The 25,035-nt window shown below is 35.7% G+C and overlaps 2 protein-coding genes across 6 annotated transcripts in view; one reads left to right on the top strand and one right to left on the bottom strand.

Annotated features, from left to right (window-relative positions):
- LOC145660563 (uncharacterized) overlaps window positions 1–25,035 on the top strand; it is a 385,653-nt gene that overhangs the window by 38,633 nt on the left and 321,985 nt on the right. Inside the window, exon 1 of one of the 5 annotated variants that reach the window (XR_014126832.1) lies at window positions 6,868–7,030. The exons of the other annotated variants lie outside the window; for them this stretch is intronic. The gene's annotated coding sequence lies outside the window, so the exon portion shown is untranslated. Of the gene's footprint in view, window positions 1–6,867; window positions 7,031–25,035 lie in introns of those variants that run through there. 5 annotated transcript variants of the gene reach the window in all.
- Window positions 5,407–6,659, bottom strand: LOC145694224 (uncharacterized). The gene is made up of 2 exons (XM_081770331.1): window positions 6,555–6,659; window positions 5,407–5,985 (listed from the first exon to the last, which is right to left on the bottom strand). Exons 1-2 carry the CDS (start codon window positions 6,656–6,658, stop codon window positions 5,562–5,564), a joined length of 528 nt encoding a protein of 175 aa, XP_081626457.1. The 5' UTR covers window position 6,659; the 3' UTR covers window positions 5,407–5,561.

Genomic DNA, 25,035 nt, shown 5'->3' on the forward strand with positions numbered 1-25,035 from the left:
TTACATTCAATTTGAAGAAAAGTAACTGGAATATATCACATTAATTTTACTTATATTATTAAATATTAACCTAACAGGACTAAATATGAAGTAAGTTTAATGTGTTGGTGTAACGATTCAAACAGAGTGCTTGCAGTTTTCTGAAACACTGCCACTATTGATTTCTTCTAGTTGTCAAATACCGGACCATGAGTGCACAAGAAGTAAATTTAGGATAAAGTTTGGAGTAGAACGTTAAAGATATCATACAGGATTGTCCGGAAGTGAGCGTACCCCTAATTGGTGTTTTCTGACGGTTTTAGGTTTTACCCACATTTGTTTGGTAACATTGCTTGGCATTGTCTGCAATGTAATGAGTGGTTGGTGCATCAACTGGAAGAAAGTGGTATCAAAGACAATGTTGTGATACAACAGGATGAAACACCAGCGCTCTTCGCGATTCACGTGCACAATTACCTGAATCAGACGTTTCCTGGCCCTTGGATTGGAAGAGATTGTGCATCATCACCAGCTCCCTTTGCCTGGCCTCCAAGAAGTCCCGATCTGACGACACCAGAAAATGCTCTCTGGGGTTTCACAAAGCAACAAGTAAGAAACACTCGATATCACACAACGCAGGAATTACTAGCAGCTGTGGAACACGCCTTCACCCTCGTGACTCCGGACTATCTCCACAAAACAGATGCGAGAACTTGGTGCAGAATTCAGCTGTGTTACAATATGGATGGTGATCATACATCGGTATGATCACCATCCATGTCGTAATGGCGTAATGGCGTTTATGGCTCTTAAGACTTCAAGGTAACTGTGTACAGACATTCTACCATAACTAACACTATACTGTTGAAATTAAAGGGGGTAAGCCCACTTCCGGACCACCCTGTAGTTACTAACGGAAAATTTCAAAATTATTTTTGAAAACTTGGGTTATGTGGCTATGACATTGTGGCGTAACATATATTATACAGTATTTACTTATAATTACCCACGGAACTGCATAGCGTCGCAACCGCACATAAGCAAATTCCGCGAAATAGCCGAAAAATGACACAACTCAACACAAAAATGCTTTTGTACAATCTTTATTTACAGTAGGGGGCCTACTACACTTGTAATTATGACTTAATAAACAGTAGTTTTCTGTATACTTACAAGTTTGCTGTTTTATTTATTATTTTTTTTACGAAGAAATAAGTCAATCGTTTTTGTTTTTTGTCAAAACACTTTTTTATTTGTGATTAAACTTTTTGAAAATAAACATTTCCTAACTAAATGATGCAAAAAAGAAAGAAAAAGAAAAAAACAAAAGAAAGGGAAGAATGACTGCGAATAATTAAGGGTTTACTGTATTACTCAAGATTAAAGTTAAAACCTATAATTTTTATTTAACTGAATATTTGACCATTTCAGTGTCTAATTCTATCGGTGTAATAGTTTAGACACTTCCTTGTGTTGTAATAGGAATTACGAGCATGCAGCAATTTGTCAATCGGACTTTTTATCACCAACTATTAAACTGAAGAAAAGTATGAAATTGCATTACACTACTGCCATTGCCTCTACTGTGCCGGTTGCAGAAGCTGTTTGGAAATGTATAATTTTAATAAAAGTTTTGTTTTGTTGGATTTTAAAGAGTTTATAGTTTAGTTGTTGATAAATGTAATTTAATAAAATAATTGAATTTAGCGAATTAAGTTAAGAGTTTACACAATTATTATATGGTTATTTTACATTTAATATACAGCTACTTTACACTACAGGCGCCTTTTAGGAGAAACGGTAATCAAGTTATCCCCACAAATTTCAATTTCCCTATCTTTTCAAAACAATTTCCTTTAATACAATTAAAATTAAACTCTTGTCAACCTCTCTCTCTCTCTCTCTCTCTCTCTCTCTTTCTATATATATATATATATATATATATATATATATATATATATATATATATATATATATATATATATATATATATAATCCCGAACTACGTAATTTAAACAAAATATTAAGTACGTATCTCCAACAAGAAGTTATAAGTTATTTACCACGGTTACAAGTAGTCTTATCTAATCACGGGAAATAGAACTCTGTTAGGAAGGGAGGGAAACAGTTTTTCTGATTTATTTTATGTATTTAGTTTGTACTCGTAAATGATATCATCATTCGTATTTACCTACCTTTATAGGGTCATGGAAAGTTTGTTATGCAAACATTATCATTGATTACATTACAAATCCTTCTTATATATATATATATATATATATATATATATATATATATATATATATATATATATATATATATTGTATATATAAGAAGGATATATGTAAGTTGACCATTCCCATGCAATTCGATTGCAATGACACGTACCAAACAAGCTTCTTCTGCCATGTGCAGGTATATTTGAGAAATTAAACTACCTACATACTTTTCTGTTGTTCAATCACAACCCATTCCATCTATTAACTCAATTTTACCGGAAGTGGCGCTTAGCATTATATTCGCTCAAGCTGCTCACACATATGTATATAAGATTACATTAGATTCCATATAAAATAAAACAAATAGGGCCTAAGTGAAATAAATATAGCGTTAAGTAACTTTTTTTAAAAAAATACATCAGTGCTATATTTATTTTAAACGCACTGACTGCGTTCATAATCAGAGTACAACTAATTTGGGATATTATTGTACAATTATTTAATATAGTTGTAATTGTTGCTTTTTTATAATTTTATTTAGTACATTTCAAAATGAAACACAAACTGTTACAATTTACGGTTTCATTCACATTTATAATATAACTTTTCCTAAATTATTATTATTGCAATAAAACATTCCAAATATCACTTAATTTCAAACCTTTCTCTCTGTTCAATGTTCTATCACGTAATTTCATTTCCATTCCATTCCATTCCTTTTACATCTATGAGTGGATCTGCATATAAGCCAAAAATTCTTTAAACAAAATTTTATACTGTTCTTCTTAGTGCATATTACGCTAATGCTGACTTTTTTGGTTGATTCAATTGCATATATTTTGTATGTTCATCTCACATTTGCTTTTCGTTTTCTTTTGTGATGTTAGTAATATTTTCTTACAATAATAATAAAGAAAACAGTTATGTTATGAAACCATAAATTGTTACAATATTTGATTGTTTCATTTTGAAATTTAAAATTATAAAAAAGGAATAATTAAAATTGGATTACAATAATTGTACAATTTTCCAAATAAATAGAACTCTCAATCTGATGATGAATGCAGTCAATGTGTTTGAAAAGTAAGTTAAACTAACAAATATACACGTAAAACAGATGGAACATAAAAAAGTTATTTAATTACAGATATCTCCATGCACTGGAATGTGGAATACATAGAGTTGTTTCAACTCAGTGTCATGCTGTGGCAAATCAGTGCCCAGGGCGAGAGTATACGACAAAGGCCCCCTCACCCCCTCGGACACATGAGCGAGGTCCGGTGCAACGACATTGCGCAAATTTTTCTAAAGATTAGATCGTTGATAATCTAAGTAATTTATGTCTTATTAACGAGGAGCAGAAAGTGCTGAAATTGCGCAAATTTCCGCCGCGACGTTGCCAACAACAGGATTTAAGGAATTGTGTGAAATTTTGCATCGAAATGAAATGTATAAAGCTATTCCTTTATGAGATATATTTTATTGCATTCTAATATTTACAAAGCAACATACTTATTTACAGAAAATTTCATTTTACAGTTTGAATGCTTGAAATTTAAATCCTACAGCTTTTAAAAATGTCATACGTGCCTTCTCATAGTTTCTCTGCGAATTCCTGAACTCAGCATACTTCCTCATGACAAACTCGCTCCTTTTGACTTCTGCTGGTCTTTGGGCCTTTGAAATTCCTTTTAATATGGACGTTATTTTCATGGCAGTTTCCGTTTGGATCTCTAACAAAGCAGAAATCACCGTATGAATATCAGGAGCAGGGAAGTAAAATTGACTATTATAATGTCTGTGAAAAGCTTCTGGTCCATTTGTCGTCCGACGCATCGTGGATGGTATAGACGCCCACATGACAGGTGGATACCTAAAATTAATAAAATAAAAAGATCCTTAGTTCATGCACACAATTATTGACAATTTATATAAAACACTAAAACATTTATAACACTAGATTCAAGAAATATTTATAGTCTTGGTCCGTAATTTGTTTACAACTATCAAAACCTGCATTTTAATCTACGTCTTACATGAAGACAGAAGAAAATTTCACTATAATTAAGTTGCATTGAGAGAAAATACCATATCAGCACAACCATTAATGTTGTGTTCAAACTAGGACAACAGTTTTTGCAGTATTAAGAGTTATTGAAGCATGTGCTACTATAGATGAAATTCAAAAGGAAGCTACTTACTTGCAACCGTCTTCTATGTAGTTTTCTAGGACGTAATCGGAAAATTTATGCCCTGTATCATCCGGCGTCATTGATATTAGTTGAGTAAAGGCATCTGATACTTCTGTTGGATGTAAATATGGCAACCCAAAAAATGCCTTTATCCATGAACCTGTAAGAAAAGCAATAATAATAATAATAATAATAATAATAATAATAATAATAATAATAATAATAATAATAATAATAATAATAATAATAATAATAATAATAATAATAATAATAATTTGTTAGAATAAGCAAGCATTGGGAAAGTAGTGAAATTGATGGATCTTACTGTTGGCTTTATAATTTCTTCATTTCGTACATTATTAGAACAGCAGTTTATTTGCTTTTAAGAATGGTGACTGAATTAAGATTCTTCAGTCAAACAGAATAAGATTCTATTTTCAACTGTATTCTGTATTAATATATAACAAAACAAAGTCCACATGGTATTATTAAATTAATAATAAAGAATAATAGACCATAATAATATCAATAATACCTAGTTCAGATTTTGGATCCATATATGCTTGTCGCAGATCATTGTCGGCTTGAATCCTCCGCCACCATGTTTGTCCCAAATGGAATCTGCAGCCACGAATGTCACAATTTGGAAACACATTCTTGATGGCTTCGTGAGCAGCTGTTTCAAAATCAACGTAAATGATTTTCAAGTCGAATCTACTGTCTAAGTTTCTTATCATCTTCCACATGGCCACATACGTATTCTTGTCTTTCTTCGGCAAAAATGCAAAACATAGAGGTAGATAATATCCATTTTTATATGCATGTATTGTATATAACTGTGTGAAATGCTTAGGAGCATAAGTGAAAGTTCCATCTGCAAATACTTCTAACCCGCTGAACTCACACAGAAAACTGAAAAGAAAATAAGATTAGTGTCAGAAAAGAAAATAGTAAACAAGACTGTAGTGTCATATCGTTAGGTGAAATGCTATGTTACGATATATTTTGTGAGAATCAAAAAAAAAAAAAAAAAAAAAAAAACTATTTTACTATAATTTGGAAATAAGACGGAAAAAGGAACTTTTCTGTTCAAGCAACTACTTCCTATTCTACTTCTTGATGCTGTAAATGAAACTCATTTCAAAGTTAATGGTTATAAATGAAATTATACTTACTCGATATTTTTCTTACACGTGAAAAGAATTATATTAGCTTCATCATCAACAAAGATGAATCTTTCTCCGTCAATTGCTATATCATCCTGCTTCTGAACCATTTGCTGTATAGCCTCTACGGTGTTTCTGGGTAGACGAGGAGTCACCTTTCTTCGATTTTTATAAATAACGTCTCGGCATCTTTTAATTTCTTTATGATCAAGTGTGTCATGATGTTCCAATTTTGAAACTTCCTGCCTTATAATTTTATTTGGCTTCTCGTTCAATTGTTCAGTGGCTCGTCGCTTACAATTATCTCTAAGAAAATGCCGTTGAACACCATCTTCATCTTCACAATGATTATGAATATCTTTCCTTTCTAAAACTTCACTTGTATTTTCATCCATTGTTATACTAGCATTACAGCTTTTCTTAGTACATCTGAAAGAAAGGAAATAATAATTAAATCGTATCACGTGTTCTAAACTTACTATTTAAAGAAAAATGTATTCACTATTTCACTGGCAAAAATGTTATATCTTCCATCACCTTTTAACAAAGTATAGGTCCAATTGACTGACATAAATACTAATGCAGGCTTACTTATTCACTTACGAAAGTATAGGACAAATTGCCTGGCATAAATATTAAAATAGGGACTAGACACATATTTTAACAAAATATAGACCCAACTGACTGACATGGATATTAATGTAACTTTCCATTACTTAACAAAGTATAGAAGCAACTGAATGGCATAAATATTAATATAGGTTACATCACTTAACAAAATATAGGTCCAACTTCCCGACATTAATACTAATAGTGTGTTACATCTTTTAACAAAGTATATATGGATCCTATTGACTAGCATAAATACTAATATAGGCTTACAGAACTTACTAAAATATAGGTCAAGCTGACTACTGAAAATACTAATGTAGGCTTTGCATAACTTAGCAAGCTATAGGCTTATATACATGCAAAAATTATGTACTACATTAACTTACCTCCAATTTGAGCCTTTTTTTCCTTGGCGAAAGAAACGATACTTAAAGCCTCCCATTAATACACAAGGTACACCTTTTTCTGTTTTCGTCAATGTAAACTCCATTCTGAAAGTTTCACTTATGTTTCTCCAGTTTATTGCTTCCTGTTTATATTACCCTCCTCACTAAAACTTGCGATTAATTCTCGATCCTGATTGGCTCGTTGTGATTCTCGTTCCTCATTGGCTTGTTCTATTATTGGTTTATTATATCCGCAATTCGTTCGGGGTTTTAACAGAACCTGAGGAGGTCTGACATACAGTTGCTGGTGACATTTGGGAGAGTGCACAACGGAGAAGAATAAGCTTTGCAGAGAAGAATTAAATATCTTCAGGATAAAACAGTTGAGAATGCTCTAAGAGCATTGCCAGAACGAACTTTAAAAGAATGGAGAGATCTAGCGGGAAGGATAGCTGTAATTGTTCCTAGATGTAAAGGTAAATCTTTTTATCCGCACCCTCTTCTCTTTCTCGCAAAAATTAACAAAATATCATCTCTTTATGACTTATAGTTCTCGAGATATGACTGCTTAAATATCTAGAAATTCGAACTTTTTTAGTCAGTATCACGGGAACGGTAAGTCATAGAGAGATGATATCAGTGTTAATCCCTAATAGAACATTAAACATTTTCGTACTGATATTAATTGATGGCCAGTTGCACAGTGGCCACCGGTTACTATTTGCTACCAAAATATTTACCACCCTTTTAGATATTGACCAACACCAATATGACCTCTCTATGACTTACGGTTCCTCAAATAATGCTCCTTAAATCTCTGGAAATCGGCCATTTTTGGCCAATATCATGGGAACGGTAATTCATAGAGAGACGATATTGGTCTTAATCAATACCTAAGAGGATGGTAAACACTTTGGTAGCAATATTAATTGGTGGCCATTGGCCAAACCAGAACTCTTTAAGTTCGTTGAAAACCGCGGCGAGACACAACATTCGACATGCTGCTTTAGAATTCTAACTGCATGTAGGAGGTACACGTAGATATAAGTTGCTGCATCACTCAAGGGGGCGAGCTTTCTTGCCAAGGGGCCCTATTTATCTCTAATACATCTAAGTATCATTTATAGAAAGGTGAAAGGATAGTTATTAAGATATGTGGTAGACACACCTGAAATATGTATACAAGTGCTTGTTTCTGATTGGCCAAAACTGGAAGATATAGACAAATCTTTATTTCTGATTGGTCGAACGTCTGTTCACGATATTACAGTTTTAATCTTACAGTTAGATATGATACGGAAAATGAATGACTGGGACACATTCCCCAGTCACCCTCTCTAACGACGCCATTGCACACATATAATATATAGATGACTGAAAATGCTATTGTTATCCATTACTTTGTATTTTTTTTTTTTTTTTTTTTTTTTTTTTGTTAAAACGACTTGCATTTTGGTGACTGTTTTTATTAGTCGATATACTTATGGTAATGATGGCAACGTTGCACAAGATTTTTTTCGCAATTTCCAATTTTGTTGCCTGCTCATTAAGGCTTTATCTGTGTCAACAGATAAGCGTGGGAAAATTTGCGCAATGTCGGTGCACCCGCGAGGTCGACAGACCAACCGCGAAGTGCCACCGTGGTTGGCGCGAAGCGTAAGAAAATTTTCAAAAATAAACCCCACTTTTCCTTGATTGTGAAAATTTTTTATTACTTTTCCTCCCATTTTATATACGCTTGCCCCCCCTCCGTGACGGCACGGTGCTGTTTTAACTTTAATATGCGACTGATTTAAGGTTAACAAAATGTGCATCATCATTCACATCATATTATATAGTGTCAACCCTAGTGTACAAATTTGAAGGCGAATCGCCCTGTTCTCTTCCCTTCAGTTTAGTCTTATACACATTACAACTTCTTAGTTCTTACCTGAGTTTTATTCTATCGTGATATATATATTTAAATAGAAGTTTATCGAACATCTCTTTCACGATCAACATTGATGCATACATCCATAAAAAAAAAAAAAAAAAAAAAAAAAAGTAAGTATATTTTTGCAAATTTGTCAAAATCTTGATACTGGAAAATTCGATTTCTTCATCATCGAATAATTTGGCATGTTTTATAGAAACGAAAATCTTCGGCGGAAGGGGTCTCCTACTCCAAAGAGTTAACAGACTAATTAAATTAACAAATAAATAGGAAGTTAATTCGCGGTACCACCTCGTACATGCGCGTGGTAACATTGCTTGAATATTTTTTACAAAACAATTTACAATAGTTCAAGTTTGAATCCTGTAAGTAGCTAACTCATAAGCTAAAAGCAGAATTTAAACACATAAAAAAATGAAATGAAATCATTGAGTTTTACATCCCACGATTATGCCGGTTAGGCTAAAGGAATCGGTGATGATGAGAAATGAATAAAGAAAGTGGGAGGAAACGGGAGAACCCCGATGAAACCTACCCGGCACGGTGTTTGTTCACCACAAAGTTCACTTGGCGGGATCGAACCCGGAACCCCAAGCGCCAGAGGTGAACGCTCTACCACTGAGCCACCGCGGCCTCCATTAAACACATAAATCCATACATAGATTACATAGATACATGTACGGTAAGTACAGTCACGAAAAAGAGTATTCTTCAGTTGACAAAATTCTTTTCTTAATAATTCAACAATAAATTAACCTATTACAGTACCGATTTTGGCCAGTTATCAAATTATAACTATCCTATGAATAACAACAAAAAGATTCAAATTAATTCATTCGTTCCCGAGTTTTTGGCAACAGAAAATTTGTCAACTGTCAAATACTTTCTTTTCCGTGTGTACAAAGTAAGAACGTTCTCAAATAGTAATTAAACATACTAATTAATGTACACTCATGTCCAAAATTATTGACGCATGTCTATAAATATGTTGTTGTAGGAATATAATTTGATAATGAATTCGCACGGTATTTCTTATAATGTTAGTATGTAAATAATCTTGAAATGTATATTTGGGGCAAATTTCTAAGGAAAAGAATTATAAATACGAAACTTATAGTGAGTAAAACAAAATGTTGCTAAATGGGCAAGAAAGTTTTATTTTCGTTTTATTGTTCTTATTTACTGCTTTGACATGAAATTTGCCACATACATCTCTTTGCCGATTATACACATACTAACATTATAAGAAATACCGAGCGAATTCGTTATTAAATTATATTCCTACAACAACATATTTATAGACATGCAACAATAATTTTGGACATGAGTGTACATAGTAATATGTGCTATGTAACATACATAGTAATTCGAAATGATGATAACAAACTCGCTGAACTACATCCAAGCTGGACAACTCTGTTAATCGAAGTATGTTGATAGGATGCTTTCAAAACTATTAGCTTCATATACAGTATACGATTTCATTTTTTTTTTTTTTTCGCAGCATTCCTGCATTTTCATATTGCAGATGTGACATAAACAAATTACTTTTCTAAGAATATGGGAACGTTGTCATCATTATTAATTTAGGGAGATACTGCAATTTATATGATTATGTCCTCAAATACAAATTCAGTCATGAGAGGATGCATGTTGGGATCTGGACTTGCTGCTGTAAAATCTTTGGGTTGTTTAAAATCTCATTATATGGATCATCATAAAACTGTTTGACTTACATAAAACTTATATTACGTAACATAAATAAACACTTAAACGTGTATCCTAGGTTTAATTTTAAAATAGTAAACCAATACTTAACTAATATAAAACTATTCTTCTAAATTTCGATCTAGTTCTCTTTTTCTTCTTCTTCTTTTTTCCAAATCCACTCATGGTATTAAATTTTCAGGTTTTAGCGCCAGTAGTAGCACGACACTCTTTAGCAATCTGTCACCTTTCTTAAGGCTTGAAATCGAAACATCAAATTAACGTAACGACTGAATGCCAACTTACAATAAAATAAAAATAGTAACAACATAATAACTCATCAAATTACCCTCTAATGCCTCACAAATGTGGAGCATAAGAAGTAGCAAATCATTATGTGAAATTAACTTACTTTCGTATTGATATACATTTTTCTTTGTATTCATTACACGGCCCTTTGTTAATGTTTTCGTTTTTCATCATTACTAATGTTGAATGTAGGTATGGAGAAGAATGGAGATAATTAGCTGGGTCGAGCGAAAAACGAATGAGAGAGTTTTGAAATGATGGAGGAGAAAAGAGGAATTCTGAAAGAGCTTCTCAGCTGCGGCAAGTGACCTGCCATTAATGGCAGAATACCTATGATGCGTCATATTTTCCAATCTTCTCTAGTGCTACTCCTCTCTTTGTGAGCTTCTTACAAGTCTTTTTTCACATCTCTCTGAATATATCTTCCAGAAAAGTGTTTCAATCAACTTCTTTTCCTCTTTTCGACATCTTTTCAAGTATTTCTCTTCTTTCATTTCTTAAAACTTTTAAAAATTCTTTCTCTTCCATCCAAAATAATTTTCCATTCTGTCGCACTATCCATATTTCCTCATGACATTTATACGATATAATATGTACTCTAAATTTGATGAATATCTTTGTTTTAATTCTTCCTTCAGAGATCCACAAATTGTGCTCTTTTTTCTTCCTAGAGAGGCATCTTTCATCATTCGTATTTTTAGCTTTATTTATTTATTTACTCGTACTTCTTATCTTCAGTATCTAACTACCAAAAAATATAAACTTCCCTGTATTTGCACACGAAAGGCGACAGTTAAGATTTTAGTTGACAATGTGTGTTGTCATGACTAGCAGATCTATCATACTTCACCTTTGTTCAAGTATAGGGATACAGTTGTCTATTAATGTAAGATAATTTTCGTGAGATGGAAGCAGAAAGCTATACTAATGCGGATATCGGCAATCAGAGACCTAAGCTATAAAAATCCTGCGGGGAAAGTAACCTTTAGGTAGACGAAGATGGAAGGTAATATAAACCAGGATCTTTCACAGACAAAAGTTATAATAAAGACTGAATTAAACTCTCTGCAAGGTCGAATTTACTGGCGATATTTTATTTTTATAGTTATTTCTTAATCCATATGGCTAGCAAACGTATAGTCCTAGAATTGCTGACTCTTAATTTAAGTAGTTCCTCAATCACCTCGCGATGCTGAGTTAGTATAGAACATTTTACGTCTGCACCGGAAATTCAACCCAGAACCATGGCAATTAAGCATTGGTAACTGCAACAATAGTGCTGTATGTATTTTATTTATATCTCAAGATTACTGTGCAGTTTGTATATGAGTATACGAATGTCCTGATAACCCCCCCCCCCCTTCTTTCCTGTAGCAAACATGCTACTATGTGGGAAATAGTTGCGTGCAACATACAAATCTAGTGATAAGACTTTTCCTGCATTGCACGTCCATCACATCATAGACAAAATGACAACGCGCATGGACACACGCTGTACATTCCTTTTCATCTACACATGTGCTTGGAGGGAAAGTGGGAGGAGGGATGTGGAAACTCAGATGAACAAAGAGTTGGGGAAAATGAGAAGGAAGAAGGACCTGTGGAATAATGCTGAATCACGTGACCAACTGGCTCCAAGTACCAATCATGGGTTCTGCATGATTGATCCTGCGTGCTATGGCTGGAACAAGGTCATGGATTTTGTCTCGCTCTAATTGAAAGGGGCCTGGGCGCATAAATCACTTTTCTTCTAAAAATACTCTCAACTCAATTGTGTTTCTCTGATTGTCTGTTGTTATTCATGGTGTTTCAGCGAGAGTGATACCATTCATTTACTAAATAGAAGTATAATGTAAATTCATTGTTTATAAGCTTCATAAAGTGATAATATTATTCCAGTTCCATTAAACACTATAATATAGAATGATTAATGAAAGATTAAAACTACATAGCCTGGTCAAACTGTGATTGTTCATATAGTCACGATGCTTGTAAATCTATACAGAATAGAATTTTGACTCCAGTAACACGTTACATTGGATAAAATAAAGAATTTGTATAAAAGCATGTTCCATTAAAATATTGATACACTGTACTACATTAATATCCTTATGGCATTCAAAACAAAAACTGTTTTCTACATTTTTCATTACCGTTTTCTACATTATTTAAATATTCAATCTTTTGAATAATATCACATGATGGAAAGTTTGAAACACAGAAACACATAAATATTTCATCTGTCTGGGTCAGAGAATTTCGATGTTTATGCACCAAGAAATCACTTGCAAATAATCCCTTGCGACATTACAAAAGGCGACGACTACCTGGAAAGCCTTCCAGGGACATGTCTTTGAAGAACTGTTTCTTGTCTGTAATTTATGAAGTAAGCTATAATAATATTAAAATATTACGTAACACGTCACAGGGAGTCGATGCACGTGTATGGCCATCCAGTTTTTTGTACAGTAATCAGCTTAATATATTGAATATGTTTGGGGATTCCGCACGTTACAATTTGAGTTGGAGATGCGAAGGCTTCTCAGCAATATTTCTCTTTATCAGTGTTATAAAAGATTTCGTTGAGTGGCTTTCGTTCATCGTGGTGATTGCCCATCGTGGCTTTTGCCCATAATGATATTCTACTCGTGATTATACATATCCTGAAAGTCATGAGTCCAAATCTAAAGTTAAAGAACTCCTTAGGTCCATCTGAATCACGAAAAAAAAAAAAAGAACTCGAAAAAGTTTGACACGCCATAGTAAAAATAAAATAAAATAAAATAAAATAAAATAAAATAAAATAAAATAAAATAAAATAAAGGTTGAATTTTATAGCGTCCTTACCTGTTTTGTCGAGTCTATTGAAAGGTGAATACTTAACAAAATAACTGTTAAATTGCAATTTGTTTCCAAATGTCTGATATTAAAGGAAATATAGTTTGAGTGATGTGTGAATGGATATATAATTTGATTTTTAACTTTCTGTTTTTGTTTCTTTCTTCCACGGATGCATATATTCCTTTATTGTACTTTTATTTGTAATCTTACAACATCGTGTCCGTGGGTTTTCTTGGTGTACTTCTGTTTTCTCCTACATTTGCATTCCAACAATTCTTCCATTATCATTCACTTGCCTTACTCATCGTCTCCCTTAGCCTAAAGAGCACATCATACACGAAAAATGCTTCTATTGTTATTTTGTATTTTAATTCATGCGGAGTTTGTGCATATTTCGAGCCAGATCTGACACAAAAGTTCCGTCTATATTCTATATATATATATATATATATATATATATATATATATATATATATATATATATATATATATATATATATATGTGTGTGTGTGTGTGTGTGTGTGTGTGTTTTCAAAAGTTCCCATTAAATACCGTGGACACTGGACAGGCATTCCACCAATCAAATATTTTCCACATTTTCCAGTGTTGGCCAATTACAACCAAATATTTGTTTACATCTTTCAAGTCTGTCCTTTACTGTGTATCCTAGGAATTGATCTTTTACTCTTTTTATTTTATTTATTTATTTATTTATTTATTTATTTTTGAATAAATTATCCCGACGTTTGCGTATCCACCATAGGTAAGGACTGCCGAAAATATAGTGCGCAATTTGCTTTTTTCGGTGTGTAACGAATTGTTGTTTCACTGCAGTGTTAAACCTCAAACCATAACTCTGGGTTCATATCAGGGCCGAACTGGCTGGCTACTAGTTGGCCCCGCTGCGGTGGCTGAATATTGTGTTGGCCGCGAATTCTCAATCTTCTCAATCACCATTACCCCAACTGCCCACTATTTTCCTGCAATAAAAGCACACTATTCTTTAGTAGCCACATCGTACATTATACCATAAAAATCATAATATAAAATCAGGGTATATGATATGTAATAATATTTATGAGAATAATACAGTAATTATTAGCATTTTTTTTTATCTCGCCTTGCGATGGCTGAAATTTGTTTTTTGTTGATAAAAAAATACGGACAAATTAATTTAAAGTCAACACTGGCGGTTTCAGTATTCGTGAACAATGGGTACGATATGCTGCAAAACAGCGCCCCCTATTCAGGGTGGTCGTAATGGAATTACCTACTATGGTTGCGACATGATAAAAAATCAGGAAAGAAATTATCAGTAGTTAATTTTAATATTGCTAACAGAAAAAAATGTAATGGATTTTCATTTCGATTTACATAATTTTATATATTATAAATGTTATCAGTGTCAGGGGCGGATCCAGGGGGGGCGATCGGGGCGATTCCCCCCCAGAAGAGGAAACTTTCTTATTTTATATATATAAATAAAAAAACATCCCAAAGTTTGGAGCCCTTAAAAGTAGCAGTATGACAACCCACCCCCACCCCACCCCAGAAGTCGGTCCTGGATCCGCCCTTGATCAGTGTATATCCAATTCTTACTGTAATGAATACACAACGACAACCGTGAAGCTGGAATCAACAGCAGCCACAGTTTTACTCGTAATTTTTCACTTACCAATGCAGTAGACTTAATTATAATCCACTCGTTACAGTAGCACTAAACTCCGTTCCCACGATAATTTTCGAAACGACACAATAAGGACATATACCACCTCACAGTAACACAGAATTTGAATAACTGACTGCAGATCGACTTAACTGATAAAATTCGCAATTACTAAAAGATGAAAGCAAACACTCATGAGTGACTCAACAATGTCAAAACCACGGGGTCCTGTTACAGAGGCGACAGCTAACGTCGTGATATCATAAGTCACAAAAGTGATCTCAGATACAGATGGTGATCAGAAAAATGGAAACATCTATAGTTGGCAACACGTCAGATGTATGGGTTGGCAGAGGTGTCGTGGCGCCCGCACCGCCGGACCGCTGGTGGTGGTGTGTTAGGTCGGACGTCAGGCGCAGTGGAACAGCAGTGTCCAGTGGCTGCAGCAGACGGAGGTAGTGTGAAATGGGAGACCTCTCAGATTTTCAAAGAGGGCAAATTGTTGGTGCGCGGTTATGTGGAGTGAGTGTGACGTCAGTGGCTACTGTGTTAGGTGTGTCGCGTGGGACAGTGTCGAAGGTGATGACGGCCTACACAACACACTGGAAAACCACATCGGGGAAGCGGAGCAGTGGGCGGAAGAAAATCATGGGTGACAGGTCACGCCGGGTATTAAAGCGCATTGTCACGCAGAACCGTCGTGCCACTCGGAGCAAGTGACGGAGGAACTCAATCAGCACCTCCCCCACCCTGTTTCGACAATCACAGTCCGCCGCTAATTACATGACATGAACTTACGGGGTTGTGTTGCACGGGCCAAACCGCTCATCAGGGACCATAACGCTTTCGCACGCCACAAATGGTGCCGCGACCATGCAACTTGGACCGTTGAGGACTGGAAACGTGTGATATGGTCGGATGAGCCATCCTTTACCCTATTCCCAACGACGGGCCGTGTTTATGTGTGGAGAACGCCCAGAAGCTTATGATCTGCAGTGTCTCCGCCCAACTGTGAAACATGGCGGTGGCTAAGTGATGCTGTGGGCCACCATTTCATGGTTTTCATTGGGTCCTGTGGTCACACTTAGCGGACGAATCACTGCCAACGATTATGTCGCAATTTTAGGAGACCACTTGCATCCTATGGTCCGGATGTTATTCCCGGACAATGACACCTTCCTCCAGGATGATAATGCACCCATTCACACAGCTGGCGTTGTTGCAGCGTGGTTTGAGGAACATCGGGAAGAAGTTCAACACCTCCCCTGGCCCGCCCAATCCCCAGATCTCAACATAATTGAACATCTGTGGTCCGTCTTGGAAACACGACTCCGGCGACGATTTCCACCTCCATCCTCTCTCACAGAACTGGCCGATGCCCTGCACGAGGAATGGTGTAAAATTCCACTTGCTACCATTCACGACCTCTATGCCTCCATCCCACGTCGCATCAAGGCTGTTCTGAAGGCGAAAGGTGGCCAGACACCATATTAATCTGGTAAATTGCAATTTCGTTCAGGTGTTTCCATTTTTCTGATCACCATCTGTATCTTTCTGTTGGGTTTCGAATTATTTTTCCTGGGCCTAGAAACTAAACTTTCAAGAATTGTATTGTCAGGCCACTACACGTACTTTCAGCTTCCTTTTATATTGCGGGACCGACATGACTCAAACCATGACCCATTCTTAGTTAATAGGAGACGTGAGTCGCAACAAAATTTTAATGAATCGCTCAAAGAGCTTGATGCATGCAAATTGCCAGCGTGACTGTACACAAAAATTTAGTTGTTCCACACGTTTTCCACATTTTTTTCTCTTCCCCCGACCTCCTCTCTTTATTAAATTTTCATTTGGACCAATTTTGATTTGGCCCTGTCTGGGCGGCGATCGCCACCTAGCCGCCTGGTCCCTGTCAATAATGCAAGATTTGAATGCAGTAAAGATTAATATTGAATATTAGACAGTTTAACTATTCATCCTATTGTGACTGATTTTGCCCACTTCAGGAAGACCAGTTCTTGCAGGGCAAAAACCTTGATCAAACTTTTCTTTCAAAAAAAAAAAAAAAAAAAAAAAATCACGAAATTAACTAACAAGCAATGCAAAAACCACGGAGCCATAGGATTTACTTAGAGAAAAGAAAGTAACCTTATGTTAAACTGTAAGATCCCTCAGAGTAATGCTCACTTCAGAAAACAAAACAAAACAAAACAATAATAATAATAAAAAAGCTGCGTATAGTAATTACCTTCCCCTATCGTATACCTGTATATATTTTTAAAAATTAGGTATCAATCATTTTATGAGATTTGATCAACCATTTCAGCACTTGAACGGCTTCACTTACAGAAATATAGATTTGTCTTTCTTTTTTCTTTTCGTAAGGAGGCTAACTACACACGAGCACCATTTTTTCAACGTTTTATCATACATCTATATCAAAAATTGGTAACATGTTCAAATCTGGTCCAATGATTGACATCGATAAATTTCGAATCTGATGTAAAAAGAAGCTGGCTTGTATGAGTAGGTAGGCCCCTAGAAAAGAAACGGAGTTTTTACTTCTGTTAGTAAAATTGATATTGCCAAATCCGTCATGAACATCAATCAGGGTTGTAGATTCCATGTTAACTAAAATTTGTATTCGATCGTTCTATATTTGCGTACAGGAATAAATATTCACAATTACTTATTTTTTTAAAAAATATTTTTGTTCGTATTAATTGGAAAGTCATGTGACTTCGTGAATACATTATAGAGCTCCCCGTGTTCAATAGCTATCTCGGTGACATATGTGGTGCTTGCTTGAGTTCCTCAGTAATTTGGTACCGTGCTTGAAAAACAATATTTTATAAAATATTGTATAAACGTTGCCAACCTAATATTTAGTTGAAAATACATTTTGAGAAATAGACGAAAAACAGACAGGTTGACTTCTGTCTTTCCATTTTTAATCCTGGCTTCAAATTATATGAGATTACCAAACAACGAGTCGAGTTCTCTAGTTACACTAACAAATATATGTATTAATAACAATAAAATGTGATTTTGGGCCTCTGATATATCACGTATTTGGTGCACAATTGGAAAATGGTCGAATTTATTACACATCTTTGTTTCACTGTAACACGCAGAGGTTTCATGCAACACTCCCCTGTATAGTGTACAGTATATGCGCAGTAAAGTGCTGTAAAAAGTGCTTTTGTGGATATACAGTGAAGAAAAAAGAAAAGATTCTAAGAACTTAACGCTCTGGAAGATCCTACATCTGTTCGTTCGAGGAACCAGGATTGTAAAAGCAAATCTTGAAACCTTCGTTTTTTCCCCTGTCCTTCATGCTTATATTTCATCATCAGAATATGTCCACTGTTTAGAAAAGTTGACATTGTTAACATAAACAAATCTATTAAATTTTCCAAACCATATTCTTCCCAAGATCCACCTAAACGTAAGTCTAAGCCCAAAACAAATGTTTTGTAATTGTTCAGAATTTATGTTATCAGATTTCATATTATGTATAGCTTTTATTTTCTTTTTGTCTTTGATCCGTAAACATAATGTAAGGGAATTATTTCACTGCGTGTTTTCACGACCGTCGTTTGTTCCCAGAGCGAAACAGGACTAACGATAAATAGCAAGTAATTTACAGCTTCATAACATTTCTTGTAGTCACCATGATTTGGAAAATCTTTGAGTTTTACGTCCCACGGTTATGCCGGTTAGACTAAAGGAGACGGTGATAATGAGATATGAGTGAAATGGTGGAATGAAGAAAGTGGGAGGAAACGGGAGAACCCCGAGAAAACCCACGAGCACGGTGTTTGTCCACCACAAAGTTCACTTGGCAGGGGCTGGGATCGAACCCGGGACCCCAAGCACCAGAGGTGAACGCTCTACCACTGAGCCACCGCGCCCCCCACCATGATTTGGAGATTAACCACAAATTACTTCTTGCATTTTCATTAATGTAGCATTAGAAGCAATGAAAATACACTTACGGAATGTGCATATGTTAATGTGCATCACTATATGCAGGCACGTAGCCAGGATTTCGTGAAGGGGGGGGGGGTCCGTAACATGATATACTGTGATCATCACACGAGGGGCTCTATCATTCTAAACTATTTTACTGGAACATATAGGTCTATTGGTTCGTTTAGCCAGGATTTCGTAACGGAAGGGGGAGGGGGCTGATATGAAATTCTGAAGGGTTAGGACAATAAAATGAGGATATGTTGGTAAGTGTTTTAATAACAAACCATGAAGAAATCTCGAGTAATACAAGAATAAATAAAGTATTGAAAAAGATTTTACAATATTTACGTTCCTTTCATTATGATCTCAACTGTTATGAAAAGTACGGAAAAAGCCATCTGCCAGCAACCGGCTGAACTATGTCCAGCCTAGTGGCGAGCACGTGATCAGTGCGCTGCGACGCCCTGTCCCTAGCGCGATCAGAAGCTTTCTAGACCTAGGGACCGTCACGTCTTTTATTCACGTGACTCCCCAGTTTGCCTCACGACGCTGGGTGGACGCCGAAAATTGGGAAGCACCGGCTGGGAATCGAACCCGGGACCACGCAGACATGAGTCCAACGCTCTAACCACTAGATTACGGTGTCACCAAAATTTCCAACCAGAGATTTTTAAATTGTAAGAAACAAAAGTTTTAAATGTCTGTTCATTTACTTTACAAATATCCCCGGGGTAAGTTTATAAATTTTTGACGTTGTTCATTGCCTTTAGTTTACGTTACATATTCATTGAATTTTAAAAAGAAAAATATAAACAAATAAAAGAAGGAACCATAAAGGCGAAGTTTCAAAAACTTGGAGATTATTCCCTTTTTTGAATGTGTTTGTTATGTGTCGGTATTAACATTGTCAATCATTTAAAGCAATGCTAATTGATAAATGGGTGATAATAGGCAATTTTGTCAACATTTCCTGTCAATAACAGTCTCACTGGCACCTTTTTTAAGTCATAAAATCACGTGCATACTATTTATATTTGATTTTTAAATGTTATTAGATAAAGTTATCAATTTAACTCCTGAGTTCCCGTGGGAATGCTAGTTGTTAGTTGGAGGTGCATGTACCTGTGATACAATAGACACAGTCACTTTATCGACCTTTGTGCTCTGTATATTTCTTTAAAATGAAGAAATTGTTCCGTGGATTAGATAATTTGCTTTACTTTTTCTTCTGCTTTTAAATCAACAATCACTTTGTTGTGGACATAGATATATTATATGGGTAGCAACTCGCATTTCAATCAAATAGCAATTTTGATTGGCAACATACTGTTCTTTCAATTATATCGTTTTGCTTTCCGTATTTGCAGAAACTATTTGTCAACATTTGTTGAATCCCTTGTTTTTGTGAGAGATTTTGACAAAGCATCTAATTCTGCACAATAGAGCAATTTTGTAGTATAGAGCATAATACAGCTTCTTTCTTAAAACAACTGTTTTTACATATAATAATACATTTGTCGCCATTAAAAATGCAACACTAAGAAGATATCGGAAGTAGCAGAACAGACGGTCATGCTATTTAGTGGCAGCAAGTGGAGGCTGACCAGAAAACCACAGTCCAGTGATAGACGGAGGTCGGTGTGACTTGAATGTGTGTATATACGGTAAATTGTGTCTCATCGTTGAATGTTGCAGACCTTTCAGCAGGTTTCGACCTTTGATAGTCGATGGATAGTGGCGGATCGCGAGTGTGGTTTATCCTTCCGCGACATTGGTGACCGTACTGGACGAAATGCGGCCACAGTATAGTGCATATGAACTCAATTGTTCCACAAAGGCATTATGAAACCACATGCCAGATCCCAACGACCGCGCTGTACCACAGGCCGTGAGAACAGATGGCTTATTAATGAAATGAAATAAAATCTTTCATTTCACATCTCACGTTATGCTGAGTAGGCTAAAGCAATGGTCGAAGTGAGACGGTATGCGGTGGTATGCCATACCGTCTCTGGTTTTTCACTGATGAAGGCATACCGTCTCTGGTTTTCCAATGATTAAAACATACCGTCACTGAAAAGTAGATGCTAAATACCTTTAATAAATCCATTTTTATACATAGTTTTGCATGTAAAAAGTTTTATTTCTTATGTGGAAAAGTTGACAACACCGTCATTTTTCTTACCTTTCGTTTTTAAAATGAGGTGTCTGCAAAGAAGTCACCTAGTTTATATTTCGACGTGCATATTGAACTTTTAATTTATGTATGTGTGTGTGCTCCGTGTTTTGTGCATGGTCAGGTTTAGGAGTTGTCTGCTGTGGGAGCTGACCTTCCGGGAGCTGTTGCGAATACCCCACAGTCGAGTGGGGGACTGCAGGAAATTATGACTGCAGGAAATTATTAATATCCTCATTCGGTTTTTGAGCATTCTTGTGTATAATTCTCTATAATACAACATAAGTTGATATATTTTTCCATAAAGTTGGAGGGGATCAAAGTTTCTCCATGCCCCCCTCCCCCGCGTTACTACAGCGAAGCTCTCCAATGGTTTTTAGTCATTATGCAAATAGAAATGCAATCTTTTGTGCAACATACCCGCACTGCATTTTAAATTCTCAGAAAGTGGGATGAAATAGAGAACCCCTAGAAAACCATCATACACGACGTTTGCCCATCTAAAAGCCCACTTTCGCGAGCTTGGAACAAACCAAAGACTCCACGCACCATATGTGGACGCTGTACCACTGATCCACTGCGTCCTCCAACACACACACATAACTTGTGTGTATGGCTCTGGCGAATCAGAGGCACACTAGCACAAGCACTGGAGGCTGTTGCCTGGCATAGCGGGACATATTTGAACGACACCTATTTCTGCGGCTTCCGCTGACTGAACAGCATAGTGTTTCGAACGTCGCGCATGGAGATACGAATGGCAATTGATCCTTTTTGAGACAAATCCCTCTTCTGTCTGTATCATTATGATTATCACATCCGTATCTGGTGCTAACGTGACACTAGGCTGGGCGATATCTGAATTTTTCATCGCCACGTTGTTGATCCGGCGCCGAGTGTCATGTCATTGAGTTCCGTACCCGTCCATGTCTCCTACATATGAGCAGTCAATAGTACGTTGACGAGGGTTGGAGCCGTTTGTGATTCCCTTAGTCAGGTCCTGCCAGCAGTGATGATTTCAGGGGATGCCCCGGGAGGAAATTTCCCCTGGAGCTACAAAATTTCTCCATAACCATATATCCTCAATGCTCAATGTAGATTCCCAGTATTTTTTTCAATACTACTTTTCACCCCAGTGTTTCGAAATTATCCCCCTCCCCAAGAAATTCTTCTGAAATCATCACTGCTGCCCGGGTACACATTCCAGCCGGTAACGCACACCCTCATGTTGCACATCTGTTGCACTTTCTGACTGAGCCAATATTCTCTGCTCCCTTAGCCGGTGAGTTCCCCCGATCTCTCGTCGATTCAACGAATTTAGGACAAAATGGCAGCGGACGAAATGGCAGCGGACGAAATGGCACAAGGACAGAATGGCAGGAAGTTAATTTGGCAAAAATTATAACTCCTAGGGCTCGTATTTTTAGGTTTTACCTATTGTGTTTGTTAGTAGGAAACGGTTCTCGATTTATTCATTTCTGCCTGTAATGTCCAAACCATATAAATACAGCTAAATTGAACCAAGAGCGTAAAAGAGGGTAAATATCAGTTATCCATGTCTTAACTTTTTTCTTAAATTTATTTCTTTTTAACCATCTTCCAATTGATATCTTGGTTTTATAATAATTCTAAGTACGGTAGTACAACGTATATTTATGACGAAAGAATTTTCCCGTGGACTCCCTCTGAATTTCTCTACCCCGGTTACCCTAGCAGACATCTGCTACGTGAAATACAAATTGTTAACAGGGTTGCCAGCAACATCGGAAATTTAATACCATACGGAGTTCTACACATTGAAAATTTATTTTTTAAAACACCTCGTATTTTTGGTCTTTTTAGTACCGTCCCTAGATTCTAGGTGGGCATAAAGTATAGTTGGATCGATGTAGATTATTATTGCATAACTTGGATTTCGATTTTTATAAGGTCACTTCCGGTTTTTGTGTCTTGATTGGTATGGAGCTGGACATGAAAGTGAAAATTTATTTTTTTAAAACACCTCGTATTTTCGGTCTTTTGTAGTACCGTCCCTAGATTCTAGGTGGGTATAAAGTATAGTTCGATCGATGTAGATTACTATTGCATAACTTGGATTTCGACTTTTATAAGGTCACTTCCGGTTTTTGTGTCTTCATTGGTATGGGAGCTGGACTTGAATTTGAAAAATTATTTTTTAAAACACCTCGTATTTTCGGTCTTTTGTAGTACCGTCCCTAGATTCTAGGTGGGTATAAATTATAGTTGGATCGATGTAGATTATTATGTATGTATGGTATGAAACTGAACACTGTATGGTATGAAATTTCGTATGTTGCTGGCAACCCTGTTAACATTTTGTATTTAAGGTAGCAGATGTCTGCTAGGGTAACCAGGGTATTTCTCTCAGGGTCTAGCTATCATGTGACAAAGAATTAAATCTACTAACTGCTTTCACACACAATATAATTTTGAAACTTGGGAGCCTAGTGGTATCTTTGTGTCTGTAGTATGTAATAATGCTGATACGTTATTCTCTTGAACATCTTAATGGTATTTGTCATTTGACTTCAGAAGACTGAGTTTAGCCTGCAAGTACAAGTTGTCTATAGTTAAAACATATCAGACGTGCGATCTTGTTTAATAAAACCTGCCCCTCCCCCTCCTCTATTTGAAAAGCCCTATATTGTTATTCACATATGAAATTCAAAGACAAAGGAAATCATCTTTATCCAGTCATATTTTTATTTCAAGTGTAAGTATTAAAATGTGCTATGCATGGTTGCAAGAGGCTTTTTTTTTTCTGAATACTGAACTTAGGTACCTAATATTGGAACTAATTTTCTTCATGAATTGATGTAAGAAGCGGCCGCGTGATTTTCGACCAATTATTTCATCACTGGTATCTATGAGCAATGAGATAACAACAGTGGAAGACAAACTTCGTTCTTCTCAAACTTGATACTTTGAAAAAGTTATGAAAGTAGTTTCGTTATCCAAATACATATTCAATCAAATCAGTTTCAGAAGTAGCATTAATCTTATAATAACGTAATGGCTGTAAGAGTTACCCTGAAAATGTATTTTGTATGTTTTCTTTTTTTTTTCGTTATTCAGAGATTTTTTCCTGAATTTTACTGGAGTTATGAGGAACCTTAAATTATCAGGCATTCCACTTTAATCGCTCCACTTTCACCCCCAATGCGATATTGGGTATATTTACAGCTTAGTGCAGCTTAAAGGAACCATGATCGTGCATATTTGATTTCTAATTTGCTTGCTTATAGCGTTGCCCTCAAAACGAGATGAGAATTCAGGTTTTCTTGTTTTATGTCGTAAATGTTTGTAAAAATCCTGTATCGAATCAAAATTTTCTCATCTCCTTTTGTAAATTTATGTACAAAATGTGTCCTGATTTTCGTCTTAGATTCATGTAGAATTTATCAGAATTCTTCCAGGTTACGACGAGTCCACGAAAGATTGATATAACGACACTTAAATCATATTTATTAATGAAGTAAATTGTGTAATGACTTGCGTACCTTTAAACGTTGATAAATGCTCTTTCTTGTGTCCATACTATTACCTTATCAAATTGCATATGACATATATACAATTAATCATATGACATATATACAATTATTCATATCCTATATTTTGAAAACGGGAGATCCTATGTCTACCGAAAGTTCTAGTGTTTCTTGTGAGTACTCTACAATTTGTTTCCTCCGATGATTTTTGCCCCGAGCTTCCCTTGAATTTGTCCCTATGCATATTTTATAGACTTAAAAATACTAGAGACAGTCACCAGAAAATAATGAGCACACATCCTACATATCCTCTCGTCAAAAACTTCGGAACGAGTCGAATCGACCAATTTTAATTCGTTTTCTT

Source organism: Thermobia domestica, chromosome 9 (genome assembly GCF_964235325.1).
Source record: "Thermobia domestica chromosome 9, izTheDome1.hap1.1, whole genome shotgun sequence".
Classification (NCBI taxonomy): Eukaryota; Metazoa; Arthropoda; class Insecta; order Zygentoma; family Lepismatidae; genus Thermobia; species Thermobia domestica.